Here is a 16,895-nt window from a genome sequence, read left to right on the forward strand (position 1 = left end):
CTATCAATGCCTTGGGACTAAGCAGAGATTCTTACTCTTTACATTGCACCCAGAGTTTTTTTGATTTGAGCCATTGAAACCTCAGTTTTAGCACATTTGGTTCTGATAGGTAACATTTTAACATTTAATCTATGAATGGAAACTAAATAACTGGTTTAAAAACAAGTGCCTGTACAACCAAAACAGACAAAATTGAACCCGACACAAATCATATTGAAAAATGTTAACCAACTCTGAAGTATTTGTGATAATTGGAACTCTGGACAGATCTGTCTGTACAAATCTCTTTTCCTTATTCTACACATCATTTTGGCATGGCCACTGACTTGGCAAATGAGAGAAAAATATCTTAGGCAGGCAATATGTGCTGGGGTAGGACTAGAGCCACTTTATGTGCTTGCTGTCTTATACCTAGAAGATTGTTATTTTGGAGGAATTTCTCCATTATAAAACATGTTTTTATACTTGATTTGGTCTGACTTCTCTTTTGTTTTTGTTTTTGTTTTTGGTAGAAACAGATAATTTTGCCGCTGGATGTTCAGTTCTTCTGGCTTATCTGTTTCATGAATTTTTTTCTTTTGTTTTCCCTCTCCTACAAGGAAAGTGTACTATCCAGAGAGTTTGAGAAACCATACCTTTAAATTAACTTAACTGCTGAGTTCTACAGAATTGGAGAAAATTGATTGTTTCCTTGTATTTCACAGACTGTATCCTTTTAAGTGACTCCTCATAAATAACTTCATTTGCAATCTGCAGAGACTCATGTTCCTGCATCTGTGCAGTGCCTGCGGGTTTTGGATGCAGTATGCCACAGGGCCCTTACTAGTAATTGGTGACAGAAGCAGCGATAGCCTCTCAGGATGAGAACATGAATTAAACCCTCCTTAGTGCTGGTGGTGCATCACTTCCCTCAAGTATAGCCACTTAATCGGGTCATATTCAGTTTCATAGCCTGCATCTATCTCTTCCTTCTTCTTTTCTTATATTATACTGTTTTCGAATGAAAAGCGTGGAAGGTAAGTTTTTTTTTTTTTCGTTGTACTTAAATTGCAGCCAATAACAACCACACTGGTATGATGCATCTTTACTGGTTGCTCTTAATATTGAGGTAGATAAAGAACCTGAGCACCGTGGGTAATAAGTAATAGAAAACCAGTCTCACTTTATCTTTAAATGTAACTCTTTTTTAAAAATACCATTTGGTTTAGCTGTTAAAGTCTGTCACATTTGCTAAATGTAATTATTTATAAAATAAACAAGCAGACAAACAAAATTTATCTGTTACCATTCAGGCTCAATATGAGAAAGCCCGCTGATTAACCAAGGGTTTTTATTCTATGTGTAAAGAAAATGTTTTTGGAAAGAGTTTTCTAGTAATTTTACATATTTCTAGGGTTAACTACTTAGGAGTAGTGGTTAATGTTATTGGTCTTTATCATAGTTGACAATGCAGGTGGTATCCAAGAACCGTAGTGGATTTTTACACTAACAAATGTAGTGTTCAGCTTGTTAATGGAAACAAAATTCCCTGTCATTGACAAGCCTGACATTCACGGACATGTAATTTTTACAAAGTTAAGTTACTGTTGAATCCCTGTAGTTTTGGAACTGTACCTTCACAAATTAGAGTTCTGTATTTTTAAATGATGGTGAACATGAGACTAGGCTTTAAGTTGATTTGAAAGGTGTGCAAGAGGAGGAGAGTTTTTATGGTTTCTCTTTCCTAACCTCCTGTGTACTTGGGTGTTTTATGGTCAGATAGTGCCCTCTTGTGGCACCTGGCTAATATCCTGTAGTTAAAGCCTTAAGCTTTGAATAAATGCATTCTCTAAGTCTCTTATTTATGAGTTGTTTGGTTTAGAACTGTTCCTATGTTTTTACCACCCCAGGTCTTGGTGGAATCTAAAAAATTAGCCCCACACAGAGGAGGTGAATAGGATGGGGAGTAGAGTGTTAATATAATAGTTTAGAGACCAAAGGACCTGAAAAGTTACCTGTCTGGGTACCACAGCTTGTAGTTCTTCCTCACTTCTAATGATCTAGTGCCCTGTAAAATCCCCTGTGTCTATAAAACTTTAAGGAATTAGTATATTATATTAAAATGGTCTTTTCGTAGTTTACTGTAATAAGAACATTTCAATATTCTTTTAGTCACTGTAGAAATACATCTTCATTTAAAATGTGTTATAATATTAATGAAGCAATCCTGGTGCCTCATTTGTTAAAAAGTGATTTTTAACTCTATTTTTGTGCTTAATGTGGGCAATAGCAGTAGAATTAAATATTTAAGTGTGCACCCTAAGAGCAGGAATTTCAAAATACTACTTTTTGTTGACAGGTTTTTCTTGAATAAAAATGCCATGTCAAAAATTCAAACATTTCCCCTCCCTCATCCCCTTTTCAGTTCTAGGTCTCGTTCCAGATCATATTCTCCAGCTCATAACAGAGAGAGGAATCACCCAAGAGTATATCAGAATCGGGATTTCCGAGGTCACAACAGAGGCTATAGAAGGCCGTATTATTTCCGTGGGCGCAACAGAGGCTTTTATCCGTGGGGCCAGTATAACCGAGGAGGTTATGGAAACTACCGCTCAAATTGGCAGAATTACCGGCAAGCATACAGTCCTCGTCGGGGCCGTTCCCGATCCCGGTCCCCAAAGAGAAGGTCTCCTTCACCACGGTCCAGGAGCCATTCTAGAAACTCCGATAAGTCTTCCTCTGACAGGTCAAGGCGCTCCTCATCCTCTCGTTCTTCCTCCAACCACAGCCGAGTTGAATCTTCTAAGCGCAAATCTGCAAAGGAGAAAAAGTCCTCTTCAAAGGATAGCCGGCCATCTCAGGCTGCTGGGGAAAACCAGGGAGATGAGGCCAAGGAGCAGACGTTCTCTGGAGGCACTTCTCAAGATTCGAAAGCATCTGAGAGCTCAAAGCCATGGGCAGATGCCAGCACATACAGTGCTGGTTCTGCATCACGGGCCTCTGCAGTTTCTGAGCTGAGTCCCCGGGAGCGAAGCCCTGCTCTTAAAAGCCCCCTCCAGTCTGTAGTGGTGAGACGGCGGTCTCCCCGTCCCAGCCCTGTGCCCAAACCTAGCCCTCCACTTTCCAGCACATCCCAGATGGGTTCAGCTCTGCAGAGTGGTTCTGGGTACCAGGCTGGGACACACCAAGGTCAGTTTGACCATGGCTCTGGGTCCTTGAGTCCATCCAAAAAGAGCCCTGTGGGTAAGAGTCCACCAGCCACTGGCTCCACATATGGCTCGTCTCAGAAGGAGGAGGCCTCTGCTCCAGGAGGAGCAGCCTATACAAAGAGGCAAGTATCTTATTTCCCCTGCCTGGTTGTGTTTTTATCTCACCAGCTGGTCGTTTAATTGTAATGTGATCTAAATTAGAGCTCTGATTAAGGGAATCCCCATTTCCTAAACTTTTCATTAACAAACTTTAAAAGCAACACCCAAGGAAACCTTAAGCTTAACTAGTTTTCCTACCTTCCTGAATTTGTATTGCAGCATAAAGTTTCTTTAGGTTACTCTGCAGTGATGCTTTCACATTTAAAATTTGCCTTGGATTCTACCAATGTAAGCCAGAGAACAGTAGAGATTTGTGGGTCAGCTATCAAAGAAATATGGTCTTTGTCAAAAATGAATGGCCATTGGAGCTGTTAGATCCTCTTAAGACCCACCATCTACTGTGATCGATCTACATGGTGAAGAGCTGCACCCTCGCACCCTCGCACCCTCACACCCTCCATTTGAGGAGCCTGGGCAGAATGGGAAAGTCCAAGGCTTAGTCCAGGAAGGCCTTGTTTTAAAATCACAAGGTGGGTGTATGTCCCAGTAGAAGCCAACGGGGCTGCGTGTTAGGAGAAGGCGTGACAGTGCTTCCATCTTTATACCTTGGGGGACATGGTGAGTTGGAACATGAATCTTTGTGTGGTTGGATGTATTGGGACACCAGGGATGGAACAGGATGTTGCACGGTGACCAAGTTGTCAAGAGGGACTTACCAGGCAAGTGGTTTCCCTTTTTGTTTTCTCCTCTTAGAGTGTTCATTGATGTCGTGCTGTCCTTTGATTCTGTTTTGCCATTTTAATGAAACTAACTTGATTAGACTTTCTCCATTAATGGTACAAATGAGATGTCCAGAGTCTGTACTTTCCAACCTTCAGTAGTAGGACTATTTTAAAATGTAAGTTTTTTTCCTTGCCAAAACTGTGAATATTGTTATAGGACTTAGGCATGAGCTCAGCTTTTCATAAGAAAGAGTAGGATGATTTTTTTTGTTCCCCTCCCTTCAATTAACATGCATTTTGTTTTTATTTGTGTTTGCAGTATATTTCATATTTAGATCTTCTAGGTGACTTGAAGCAAATTTGAAGTCTCTTTTGAGACTTGTATTTCAAGTGTGAGTTGTATAAAAAGCAAAAACAGTCCAAGGTTGAACATTCTTTGTTAACTTTGCTGAAAGCAGATTGTAAGTGACTGAAGGTTGGATAAGACCTTAATTTTTTTTTTCCTAGACCACTTACAGGTAAGTAGGTTTTTTGTTTTTTAGTATCCTAAAAATTACTTTTTGTTATTTCCTTTTCGGTTGCTTTTGTAAGACAACTCCACGGACCATACATCTTTGTTTTAAATACCAAGTTCCTTGATCTGTGATGGGCAGTTTTTCCAAAATTACTAGAAAGTAACCAAGTATAAAGTCTTTTGGTAAAACTGGGACTCACGAGACATGTTTGATCAGAGATTTAAAAACCCAAGACCATATGTGGTGTCTTTTTAGATCAAGGTACTTAAGAAGCCTATTGTGTCTCCCTTGTGTTTTTATAAATAGGTATCTAGATGAACAGAAGACAGAGAATGGAAAAGATAAGGAACAGAAACAAACAAATACTGATAAAGATAAAATGAAAGAGAAAGGGAGCTTCTCTGACACAGGCTTGGGTGATTCGAAAATGAAATCTGATCTGTTTGCTTCCAAAACTGATTCTGAGAAGCCTTTTCGGGGTAGCCAGTCTCCCAAAAGATATAAGCTCCGAGATGACTTTGAGAAGAAGATGGCTGACTTCCATAAGGAGGAGATGGATGATCAAGATAAGGACAAAGCTAAAGGAAGGAAGGAATCTGAGTTTGATGATGAACCCAAATTTATGTCGAAAGTCATCACAGGTGCAAACAAAAACCAGGAGGAGGAGAAATCAGGCAAATGGGAGGGCCTGGTATATGCACCCCCAGGGAAGGAAAAGCAGAGGAAAACAGAGGAGCTAGAGGAGGAGTCTTTCTCAGAGAGATCCAAAAAGGAAGATCGAGGAGGGCCCAAGAGAACCGAAAGTGGGCACAGGGGGTTTGTGCCTGAAAAGAATTTCCGAGTGACCGCTTACAAAGCAGCCCAGGAGAAAAGCTCATCTCCTCCCCCAAGAAAGACCTCGGAGAGCCGAGAGAAGCTGGGAGCCAAAGGAGACTTTTCCACAGGGAAGTCCTCCTTTTCCATTACTCGAGAGGCCCAGGTCAATGTCCGGATGGACTCTTTTGATGAAGACCTTGCAAGGTGAGATGTAGTCCTTGATCAGGACTTTAGTGGTCTAAATGGTGTCTCTTAACCCCTCTCCCTGTGGACATTTCGGAACCAGGGCAGGCTTCTCCTGTATTTCCCCTGCTATCCAGGTTTTAGTGCTGATGCCCTCAGGTATGCCTGTTTGCTGTGGAGTCTAGAGTGTGTCAGTCACTGAGTGATTATGTGTTGATGTCAGTATTATGGGTCATGAAGCATGTTTTAGTGACTGGCTTTCTTGGTGCTAGGTTCCCTCTGCTGCTTTCTTTTCTTGCCGTCTATCCAGCACCATCGCTCCCTTTAGCTTGTTTCTTCCTGAATGTGCTTAAGATGTCTTTTGCCTGTAGAGCCATCCAGGATCCATTTTTCCATTTTTAGCTAGGCTGCCAAAGTCTATTCATATAGGCCTTCACCATGAAGTAATGTAGCACTTTTAGAGTTGGGGCTGTGGAGGGGGGGAAGAACTTCAGGAAAGAGAGGTGAGGGCCAGGCTGTTTTTTATTTGGTGTCAAAACTGTGCAGCCTATAGGAAGTTTGCCTGAGTCACATTCCAGTCACATCCCACTTTGCTTCATTGTGTCACTTCACTGAATGGCCCTGTCCCGCCAAACTAGTTGATCTTTTGAAATAAGTTCACATTTGTTGTGTATGTTAAAACCAGCAGTGACCCCTAAAACAGAGTCATTGAGGTTTAGTACTTCATCCTGCCTATTTGTTCCTATTAAAGATTCCCAGTGGAAAAAGGAAAGACATAGATTTTGTGTACCTTGTTCCACAGTTATGGTGCATTGAGGTTACTTCGAACTTGAGGGTGGGGGTGGAACTTTGTGGATAAATTTAAAACTTAGAAGAAAACACATTGTGTTTTTAGGGTTTAAATGTTCTGACTTTCTGTGTATCTTTTTATATTGGGCCTCCCTGTGTTTCTTTTTTCAGACCCAGTGGGTTATTGGCCCAGGAACGCAAGCTTTGTCGGGATCTAGTCCATAGCAACAAAAAGGAACAGGAATTTCGTTCCATTTTCCAGCACATACAGTCAGCTCAGTCTCAGCGGAGCCCCTCGGAACTGTTTGCCCAGCACATAGTGACCATTGTTCACCATGTAAAAGGCAAGTCTAGACACTGTCCTGCTCAGGCTCCCTTGCCACACACTTAGCTGCCTCTGTTAGAAGCAGAAGGATGAGTGGGTGCAACAGGGAGTCTTTTTTAGGCCCTTTATCTTATCAAAAGGGCTTTTGAAGGTAGGGACTGGCTTGAAGGAAACCCCTTCCGGGGAGGAGTTTACATTTTGTAATCAGTGCTGAACATTTTGAATTGGTAGTAGTAACCTGTGAGAGTAGGTAAAATCCTTCACGTGAAGGTTTAAAATGCTTGAAAAAGGAGGTACGAAAATGTCTTTCCCAGCACTTCTCATTTCCCGTCCAGCACCTCTAGAGGTCTCCTGTGGACCTTTTCTTCCCCATATTATTTTACCATCTCCTGGGCAAGTGGAGGTGGGTAGATTGGGGGGAATGGCAGAAAGAAAGTGATGTAGAAGTTGGGTGGGGCCAATTACAGATTCCATCTGAAATTTAAACTCAGGCAGGAGTTGGTGGTATGATTCAAATGATAGTAAGCTCTGTTTATCTTAAGATTCAGTGCCCCAAACTGAATTATGTATGACCAGCCTTTTTTTCTCTTCCTCTTTTTAGTATGTTTGTTATATGGATTTGACTACTTTAGTCCTATCTCTGTGTCTGCAGGTTCATGCAAAAGAGTTGACTGCTGTGTCTGCTGCCTTTGATGGCATAATGTGTTTTTCTTTGAATCTCCACAGAGCATCACTTTGGGTCCTCAGGAATGACATTGCATGAACGCTTTACTAAATACCTAAAGAGAGGAACTGAGCAGGAGGCAGCTAAAAACAAGAAAAGCCCAGAGATACACAGGTGAGCACCTTAACCTATACTGGAGGTGGTTATAAAAGACTGATGATCAGATATTAATTTTGTCTTGTTTTTGCCGTATTAGGTGCATTAGCAGAATTTAGGGTAACATCCTACAGATTCTAGGATAGAAATGAGTGTTTATAGTTGTGACTGGAAAGGACATGCTTTGATGACTGCAGGTTTCTCATTTTGGGCCTGAGGAAAACAGCTGTTTTGATATATATGCCACCCCTGTATCCCTGGGAGCTGGCAAGTGGTACCTGAGATCACCGTGAGCTTTCTATAGGTAGAGTAAATGTTAAAGTTTCTTTAAGGAACCCATGTATTTTCATATATCAATTCTTATTTTGGAAGTATTTGTAGAGGTTAGCAGCCCAGAGGTGGGGGGAGCTTATAGGAATATGTCAAAGGATGTAAAAGCCCAGCAGGTTTAAAGACTATCATGTTTGGGTATGGGAGCCTATTCAGCAGATACGGACTTTGTCTAGAAACAAAGTTAGCCTTATCTTCGATTTCTTAATAGTCAAATCTGTTGCAGTAGGTAGGTTTGTACAGTATTCTTTGATTTAGGGTCTTTTGGGATTATGTACCTAGACTTACTCTCACAGGTGAATAATGGGCCATTACATTCTCGTTCCCAAGATGAAGCCCCTCTTTGAAGTTATTTTGGTAGTCTTGATGTGAACTCAGAATTATAAGCATGTCTGTAGGCGAGTCTTTCTTCCTGGATATGACATTACTAGGAGGGAATGAGAAATGACATTACCGTTAGAGTATGAGAAATTGGGATTTTGTGCACATGCATGTACATACATGTGGGAGAGTGTAAGCATATAAGTACAGAGTATAAGCAATATGTATGTTGGTTACAGAACATAATAAAAGGAGTGCCTGTGATTTCATTACTCAACTTACAAACTAAAATATTATGTGTACTATATTCATACCGTGGAATATCAGACAATTTTTGTGTTTTCAATTTTAGGAGGATAGACATTTCCCCCAGTACATTCAGAAAACATGGTTTGGCTCATGATGAAATGAAAAGCCCTCGGGAACCTGGCTACAAGGTGAACTGTTGCTTTGATCAGTAATTCCAACAAAATGAGTGCGTTGGGCATGAACTTGACAGAAATGTGTTTGTTTAAATTACTCTCTACTTAAGTTTGTGTTTTTCTTTTAAGGATGGGCATAATTCTAAAAATGAACTACAAAGGGTTAATTTTTATTAAATGTATCAACAACCTTTGTGAAGTGGTTAGAATATGGTAAATGACCCCAAAGTCTATTGAGGTGAGCTTGAGAAAAAAAAGAGAGGAGTTTTGGAACAAGTGCCCATGATGAGAGAAGAAACTTTTTGTGATATTTTTCTGCTTGTAAGTATTATCAAATCAACTATATACATGCACTATTTCCAACCATGATTTCAAAAAGACATGCATGTCAGAGGAGAGTGAAATATTCATATCTTAACTTAGTAGACTGTTTTAAACAGTTAGTCCAGTTTTTTTTTCTAACATTGTACCATATCTATCATCTGTTGGTTACTGCTGCTTTAAAGCTAAACATTACTTTGATAGCCCAGCTACATTTGCAATGATATGCACGTAAACACTGTTATTAAGAGGTTAAAGCTTGTATGTAGTCTTTTGCTGTGAAATACTAGTTTTAAAAAATAGTATTTATTGACCTTCATTCACATATACAGTTGAAATTTAAAAATTAGAGATGGCTCTTCCGATGTTGCTGAAAGCTTTTCTAAGTACAGTAATCTTCAAGTTTTTTCCAAACATTTGTTGTGTTGGTTGAATGTGACGAGAGGCACTCTTGCACAGTCTCTCTTCTCTTCCATCCCCGTTTTCTTTTTCTCCAAGTATCCACCAGCTTGACACTAACATGTGAAACACAGGCTTAGAAACAGAAGACATCTGGTCCTCTATGCCTCACAAAGCCGACTCATTAGAGGTGCTGTCTGCACTGTCTAAGGGAGCAGCGGCTGCAATTTTGTTTTTGTTTTTTGGTCTTTGGAAGGTGCAGAGGCCCCTAGTAGGCTCTCAGAAACAGTGGTGATAAAATAAACCTACTTACTGCCTACCACTCTTATTTAGTAAAGTTAAACTTTACTTCAAGAAAAAGCTTGCTAGCTTGTGTAAGTAAAATGTTAATACAGATTGAACTGCTCATTTCCCATGAGAGGTCCTACCGTATAATGTTCCTAAAACCACCTTGCATCTCTGCTCTCACTGAGTTTCCTAAAAACTGTTGAAACCCTTGCTGTGCTGGTTTAGGGTGGAAGGCGACTGCTGCTGGGCTCATACTGTATCTGTAGTATACATGCCCTGATTATTAGCAAAGATTAGTGAAAAGATTTTTTTTTCTTCTATTTTTTTTCTTTTTTTTTTAATGAACTTTTGACCTGGTATTGCCACTTTATGAATTCTCCATTAGTTTTTGATACTCCCTCTCTAGAGAAATTTCTCATTATAACTACATATTTCGAAAGGCTGCTCAATCAAGCCTCTCACTGTCTGTCGTTGGACTTAGTACTCAGTAATGATTCCCAGTAGAGGCTAAGCCTGGGGCGGCTGCCACAGTATAGGTAGGGGAAGGATAATAGGAGTATTTCCATTCATGGTGGTAACTAAGCCAAAGCCAGCCTGACCAACCACCTTTCAGAGCTGATGTTTTCCTTCTCACCTTGTAGGTCAGTCAGATCTTTACAGGTAGACAGAGGAAACAAAGCCAGCTCAATATATAGCATTTTTAGGAGGCTGTCATCATCATTACTCTAAAGAACTGGTTTGGGCTATGTAAGGGATTCTCATGAAGTGACTTCTTGGGACATCTGCATCCCTCCCATACTTGGGTGAGGTGCCTCACATTCTTAGTACTTTCTCTACACCACTCCATTAGAGTAGTAACAATTTATGGGGTGGTTGAGTTGTCAGCCCCGAATCCCAAAAACCTTCATTTTGATATCTCTTTTGACAGGCTGAGGGAAAATACAAAGATGATCCTGTTGATCTCCGCCTTGATATTGAACGGCGTAAAAAACATAAGGAGAGAGATCTTAAACGAGGCAAATCAAGAGAATCGGTGGATTCCAGAGACTCAAGCCACTCGAGGGAAAGATCAGCTGAGAAAACCGAGAAACCCCATAAAGGATCAAAGAAGCAGAAGTACGTAAGCCCCTGTCACTTCATTCAGACTCCTAAGTGGAGTCTCAGCTGCCCACTTTAGGCCATACACCAGATCTTCCAAGCCAGAGAACTTAAGGGTTAGGAATGATAGTCGTTTGTACAGTTTCTTTTATACCCCCAACTGTCAAGTAAGGTCCCTAATATGAAAACGGAACTTTTGCATCAAAGTCGGTGTGATCATCCTTGTCTAAAGAAGGCCCCATGGGTGATCAGGAGTTAACTATAAGGACGGTGTGGAGAATCATTTGGAAATTCCTTACGTAGTTATTTTAGACATGTTCTTTCTCATCACAAATCTTCATGGGGAGGTTATGTTTTAGAAATGGCTTAAAATCATGTAATACGCTGGTCAGAGAAACTGTGGAACTAGATAGGACAGGATTGTTGATCTTAAATGCCATTTAAACTAGTTCTGAAGGTAACATTGTTGAACTTCATAGGGAAGCATTCATGCCAAGGTCCTGTCATTTCTGTTTACATTTTTCAAAGTTCCGTGACTTTTTAATCATGTTCTCATTAAATGTAGGAGAATCGAAGCCCACACCTTCCCATAAGGAGCAACACCACTTTTGCAGTTTCTGAACTTAAGCCGAGAAGCATTTTCATATTCATTTGATTATTATCAGATCCTTTGAGATAAGTTGGACAGTTGATGTGATAACCCAGTTTGTCCATTTAAATGATAAAGAAGCTAAACTGAGTATGATTTGTCTGAGATCACAGAAATATCAGTTGACGTCAAAGCTCAGATCTTCCGTTCCACTGTGTTATTTATGCATTAGGAGGCCTAGTAACTTCAAGGCTGCCCATTGATAAAGGACCTCATAATGATAATCCTTGACAGGGAATGGAAGTGGTGGTACAGTAGATCTCAGTGCTACCACTGGTGGAAAAGGAGCAGAACCCTTCAAGCATTTCAGGGTTGGGTTCGGATTACTGATCCTGATTCCTTTCCCTGGAGCACACGAAAAGGCTGTGCTGGGACTCAGATCTTTCGAAAACCTCTTGAAATAACACCAATTTTTAGGAGTCAGTTATATGTCTAGATTATAAGAATCCTCTGACAGTAACTTAGATTTCTGTTATTATGAGCAAATGCTAGTAGGATTCAAATATTTTAGATTTTGAGCTTTTCAAATGTGGCGGGGGCAGGAGAGAGGGGCAAGGTGCTTTTCATAATGGAGGAGGATGAAGGAAGGGAGGACAGTGAACACTTGGCTGACTTCTCCCTATAAGTCTCCCTCTACCCCTGAGAGACTGGCCCTTCTGCTGCCTTCGAGGCAGCTGGTGACAACCTACCCTAGAGGTAGGGCTGGCACTGACCTCTAGTAAGGAGACAGTGACTCATTGCAGTCTAATTTTCTCTAGTCTGTAATTTCCCCCAGATGAAGGGAAGGGGGAGGGCAGTAACTCTGGGAAAGGTTTCACAAGACCCTTTGCTTAACAGCATAACCTGTTTGAGCTCAGTGGGAGGTGGTGTGTGAAATAGTGGTATAATTAAAGCTAGGTTTGAATCTATGTTCTGCTCATAGATTCTGTCACCTGAATCCTATGTACAAAATGGAATAATACTGAATAATCATAGTTGCCATTTACTGTATGCCTCATATGTCAGTGTAAAGTATTTAAGTACTTTGTTTTTTTAATCTTTAGAGCAACCCCATGAGACAGGTAGTGTTCTTCCTATGAGAAATAAAAGTACTGTAAAGCACAAACGCCGTAATATATAAAGCCTCTGTCCCAGTACCATATACGTTGGAATCAGTATAGTGTTAGTTTCCTTCTGCCTTTCTGGTTCATGCATATGTATTAGACTGAGCTACCAGAGGCCATTGACTCTTGTTCCTCCTTATGTATATGTCCCATGTTCATCACAGGCTCAGACAGCTGTGTCACTGAATGTGACTGACAAAATTAGGAAGAAGCTCCCCAGGTCACTCGGGTGGGTAAGTTGGGAGTGAGTTGGGGTCTTTTAGGTTATTCATCTTCATCACAGACAGACCCCCGAGTGCCCTGTGCTGCTTATCCAGGTGGCCCTACCTAGCCAAGGACTGTACCCTAGAGGCTTATTGATTTCCCTGGCTCTTCTGTTCTCATAGGAAGCACCGAAGAGCCCGAGACCGGTCCAGGTCATCATCCTCTTCCTCCCAGTCATCCCACTCCTACAAAGCGGAGGAGTACACCGAAGAGACGGAGGAGAGAGAGGAGAGCACTACGGGCTTTGACAAATCGAGACTGGGGACCAAAGACTTCGTGGGTCCAAGTGAAAGAGGCAGAGCTCGAGGGGCCTTTGTAAGACCCTGCCTCCCCTCCCCTTTTCTCTAAGTCCCTACTCCCACTAATTCTAGTTATGTGTTTATCAGAATACCAGTTTGGTTGCCCTTCATTATCTGTGGTTTCTTGTTACTCAGGCTTTCCATTTATATTTTTTGTAATCATAATGAGTGAACTAGAGAATCTTGTAGGGCTTCTCGACTCAGAATTTCCTAACATATCTTGGCTGCTGCTGCTGTGTGCTTGGCTCTTTGGGAGGCCCTGTGCCATGTTGTCCTCTGGCTATAAACTTAAGATGAACAGAAAGAGAATGGCTAGAAACCAGATGACCAGCATATTGACTGGAAGACAGCTGTCTGTTCTGTGTTGGAACGGAACGCAGAGTGTTTTTCTCTGTTCATGATATGGTTCTTTGTTCCTTTTCCCTGTTTATTGTCACAGCAATTTCGAGCCAGAGGGAGAGGCTGGGGTAGAGGCAACTACTCTGGCAACAACAACAGCAGCAGCAACAATGATTTTCAAAAGAGAAACCGGGAGGAGGAATGGGACCCTGAGTACACACCGAAAAGCAAAAAGTATTACCTGGTATGCATCTGGGGATGATCAGGAAGGGCCACACACAGTAGCTCATATCAGGGCTTCAAGTGTGTAGGCATCTTGCTCTCCGGGGGCAGGGGGGCAGGTGGGGGGGATGTGTACTTGTGGGACAGTAAAGTGTTGGCAATAGGAGTGTTCTGGAGAGGCGGTCCTCACCTTGAAAGGGTTTATCAGAGATGTTTACGGATTCCAGGATAAACAAGAAGGGTTGCTCTTGCCTTTTAGTCTGTGAACTTGTTTTTCTACTCACCCACCCCACCCTTGGACTCCCTCCACCTCTACTCAAGAGAAGAGCTGTAACCCTCCCCTTAGGCCACAGTTCCACTATGTCACTCCCAGTGCAGGATTGACAGGAATGACAGCTCAGGATCTCTTTGAGGAAGAGGCTCTGTCTCCATAATGAAATGCCACTGGGGCTTCTGTCATCTAAGCTGATGGTCATTCCCAAGTACCAGGCACCTTTTGATTCTCTCTCCCCCTCTCAGGTTGGTGCTATTCTAGCCTGAACTCCCTGGCCAGTGAGAGAACTCTTGGCTTTGCTATGTTAACAGCAGGTTTAGATCAAGCAGATGTGACACTCGAGTGTAGTAACCAAGGTAAACTTGGAGCTGAGTCTCTGTCACCTTTGAGAAGGGCTGGTGTGGATCTCTTGTCAATTGCACAGCTAGGAAACAGGCTTTTGTATAGATGACTGTGCACAGCTACCTTGGTTTTTCTAGGGCTGCCTGGGAGCTGCTTTGAGACTCCTAGAGGAAACTTGAAACTATATCTAGGGAAGGGAAATGTTGGCTGGGCCCAGGATAGGTGCTAGAGTGGGACTGCAGTGGGGGAGCGGGTGGATTAAAGCCCGCACACAGCCCTTTTCCCAGTCCCTGTTTGCCACCTGAAGCTGCATAGCCGACCTGATGTATTTAGACATGTCAGCAAGCAATCCGGTTAGGAAGCAGCTGGCCCTTCGCTGAGCCCAGGAGCCCAGCCCTGCTTGCATTAGTGGGTGCTTTACACTCTGAAGCCAGGGAGCTGATGAGGTAGCAACGACTTCTACTTTTCCAAATTCTTTAGTTTTCAGAATTCTTACTCTTTCATTGGATCCTTTCTTCTTCTTCATTAGATCATCAGAGCAAGGATTGTTTGAGATGTAGGCAGTGTTTTTTTCCTACCTCGCCATACTGCCTCTTTGTCTAAAATTAAAGAGGGGAGATATAAGATAAAGAATGGAGGCTGGTTTTTGATCCTGCCTTTGCCACTAACTGGGCTGAGACCATGAGCAGATCATTTGTTCTTGGTCTTGCTATCTGTTCTTGGCTGGAGGTGGGGAAAGTAAGGAAGGTTGGAAGCCCCAGTTATGTATTCTGATTGTTGCTTCCTCTGTTAGCTGCCTAACAACCAAGATCAGTTTCCTGTTTTGGTGTGATTGGCTTTCTCTGAGAGATGATATGCTAAATAATATGGATTTACTTCCAAGTTCCTCTTTCCTCATTTGCATAGTAGAGAGTGATAATGATAGGGTAGATGTGAGGATTAAATGAGATAATGCATATAAAGGTCTTTTGGTGCTCAGTGAAGATTTTATCATCATCATGATGCCCAAGCTACTGCTTTAGCATTCCTCAGGCACTCAACTAAATATTCTCTTGGATCTGAATCAGTAGTAGCACCTTTGGAGTGGGGAATAGGGAGGACAGAAGAGGAGCAAAAAGTGGGTGAGGACATAGATTCTTTTGAGAAAGTCATATTTGGGTGAATACAGAGAATTGGGTTCACTCTGGCATTGATGGCAATGTTTTTTTTCTCTCAGCATGACGACCGGGAAGGAGAAGGCAGTGAGAAGTGGGTGAGCCGGGGACGGGGCCGAGGAGCCTTTCCCCGGGGACGGGGCCGGTTCATGTTCCGGAAATCCAGCACCAGCCCTAAATGGGCCCATGACAAGTTCAGTGGGGAAGAAGGCGAGATTGAAGATGACGAGAGTGGGACAGAGAACCGAGAAGAGAAGGACAATTTACAGCCCACCACTGAGTAGGGGCCACTCTGATGAGTACCCCTGCCCAGGAGAACAGAGGCGCTGGGAAGATGGCTGGTGAAGAGCTAAACAGATGAGCCCCAACCCTACCCCCCACCAGCCATGCAGAATCCTACTACAGCCAAAAGCATCCTTGGCGCTGTGTCCCACTGGACAGAGGTGGCTGGCCATGGAGCCTGGGGTCAGGCCCAGCTCTTGAGCAGAATACAACACTTTGGGCTTTAGCTGTGTTTCTCATTTGTTGTTGGTGTGTGGGGTGGGAGCTGGGGTAGGGAGGGGAGAGCGATACTTTGATTTTGGTTTGTTCCCTATTAGAAACCAACAGTTTTATTCTTAATTTCATTTCATTTGGAGCTAAAACTACTTTGGTGATTTTTAATCTCTTCTCCCCTATCCTGGTTTTAAAAGTCCTTTTTTTTTCTTTCTTTTTTTTTTTTAAAGGCATATGTAGTAACATTAGACAGATTTAATTTGGGCAACTTTGATTCTTAAAAGAGAAAACAAAGCATGTGAATAAAAATTGAAATGTTCACCTCAGTTTGGGACCAAACTGCTTGGATCTTTGTAAAAATCGGTTTTGTATGTCGAGGAGGAGTTCAAGGCCTTTCTGACCACCTTGTGTTCCCCTATATGCACAACCATGCATCACATGGTGTTGCTCCTAACCACGCCCCACGCGCCCCCTCCCCCCCAGTCTTTTCTGATTTCTTCTTGGCTGGGCTTCCCAGTCTCCACCAGCAGCTCCAGTGTCCCAACTTTCTAGTCCTGCTGATCCTCTCAGCAACAGGGGTGGAAACTGGATGGCAGTTTCTGGTCTGTTTTCTAAGAAACTTCTGAATTCTATTATCTTTACAAATATAAGATGAGAAAATAATTTTTTCAATATTTTTTATTAATCTTTTTATAAAATGAAAAGAAACTCCTATGATCAATTAAGGAAGGTGGTTATGGCTGGGTGGTGTGTGGGGTTTTCTTTTATCTTTTTTTTTTTAACCTTAAGCTTTAAGTTGAAATATTCTCAGATGTTTGGGGGAAAACATCCTCTTAAAATGGGTCCTTGTGCTTGCCTTCTGGGGAGGCGGTCCTGAGCAGGTGAATCATATGGCGTTTATGCATATGGTATATGCGGACTGCACCCACCTCTTTCCCTCCCAACCTTAGCCTCTTGGGTTGTTGTGCTACTTTCCCCTTACTTTGCTACATTTCTATAGTTAAGTTGGTTTTACTTGAATGATTCATGTTTAGGGGGAAAAAAACCCTTAAAATTTGTTTCAACTCCTCCTGCAAATAAAAAAAATAAATAAATGAAGTCGCAGATGTAAATGGGCT

General features: G+C 42.1%; 1 protein-coding gene across 4 annotated transcripts in view; it reads left to right on the forward strand.

Annotated features, from left to right (window-relative positions):
* THRAP3 (thyroid hormone receptor associated protein 3) overlaps positions 1-16,881 on the forward strand; it is a 65,418-nt gene extending 48,537 nt beyond the window's left edge. For all 4 annotated transcript variants that reach the window (XM_036231763.1, XM_016147209.2, XM_036231767.1 and 1 more), the window contains 9 exons: positions 2,405-3,310; positions 4,831-5,544; positions 6,484-6,656; positions 7,364-7,475; positions 8,461-8,545; positions 10,467-10,654; positions 12,775-12,967; positions 13,391-13,534; positions 15,345-16,881. In XM_036231763.1, coding sequence (XP_036087656.1) covers positions 2,405-3,310; positions 4,831-5,544; positions 6,484-6,656; positions 7,364-7,475; positions 8,461-8,545; positions 10,467-10,654; positions 12,775-12,967; positions 13,391-13,534; positions 15,345-15,566 — 2,737 coding nt within the window. In that variant the 3' untranslated portion in view covers positions 15,567-16,881. The remainder of the gene's footprint in view (positions 1-2,404; positions 3,311-4,830; positions 5,545-6,483; positions 6,657-7,363; positions 7,476-8,460; positions 8,546-10,466; positions 10,655-12,774; positions 12,968-13,390; positions 13,535-15,344) is intronic.
* Positions 16,882-16,895: the final 14 nt, after the last annotated feature.

This window comes from Rousettus aegyptiacus, unplaced genomic scaffold (genome assembly GCF_014176215.1).
Source record: "Rousettus aegyptiacus isolate mRouAeg1 unplaced genomic scaffold, mRouAeg1.p scaffold_m13_p_1, whole genome shotgun sequence".
Taxonomy (NCBI): Eukaryota; Metazoa; Chordata; class Mammalia; order Chiroptera; family Pteropodidae; genus Rousettus; species Rousettus aegyptiacus.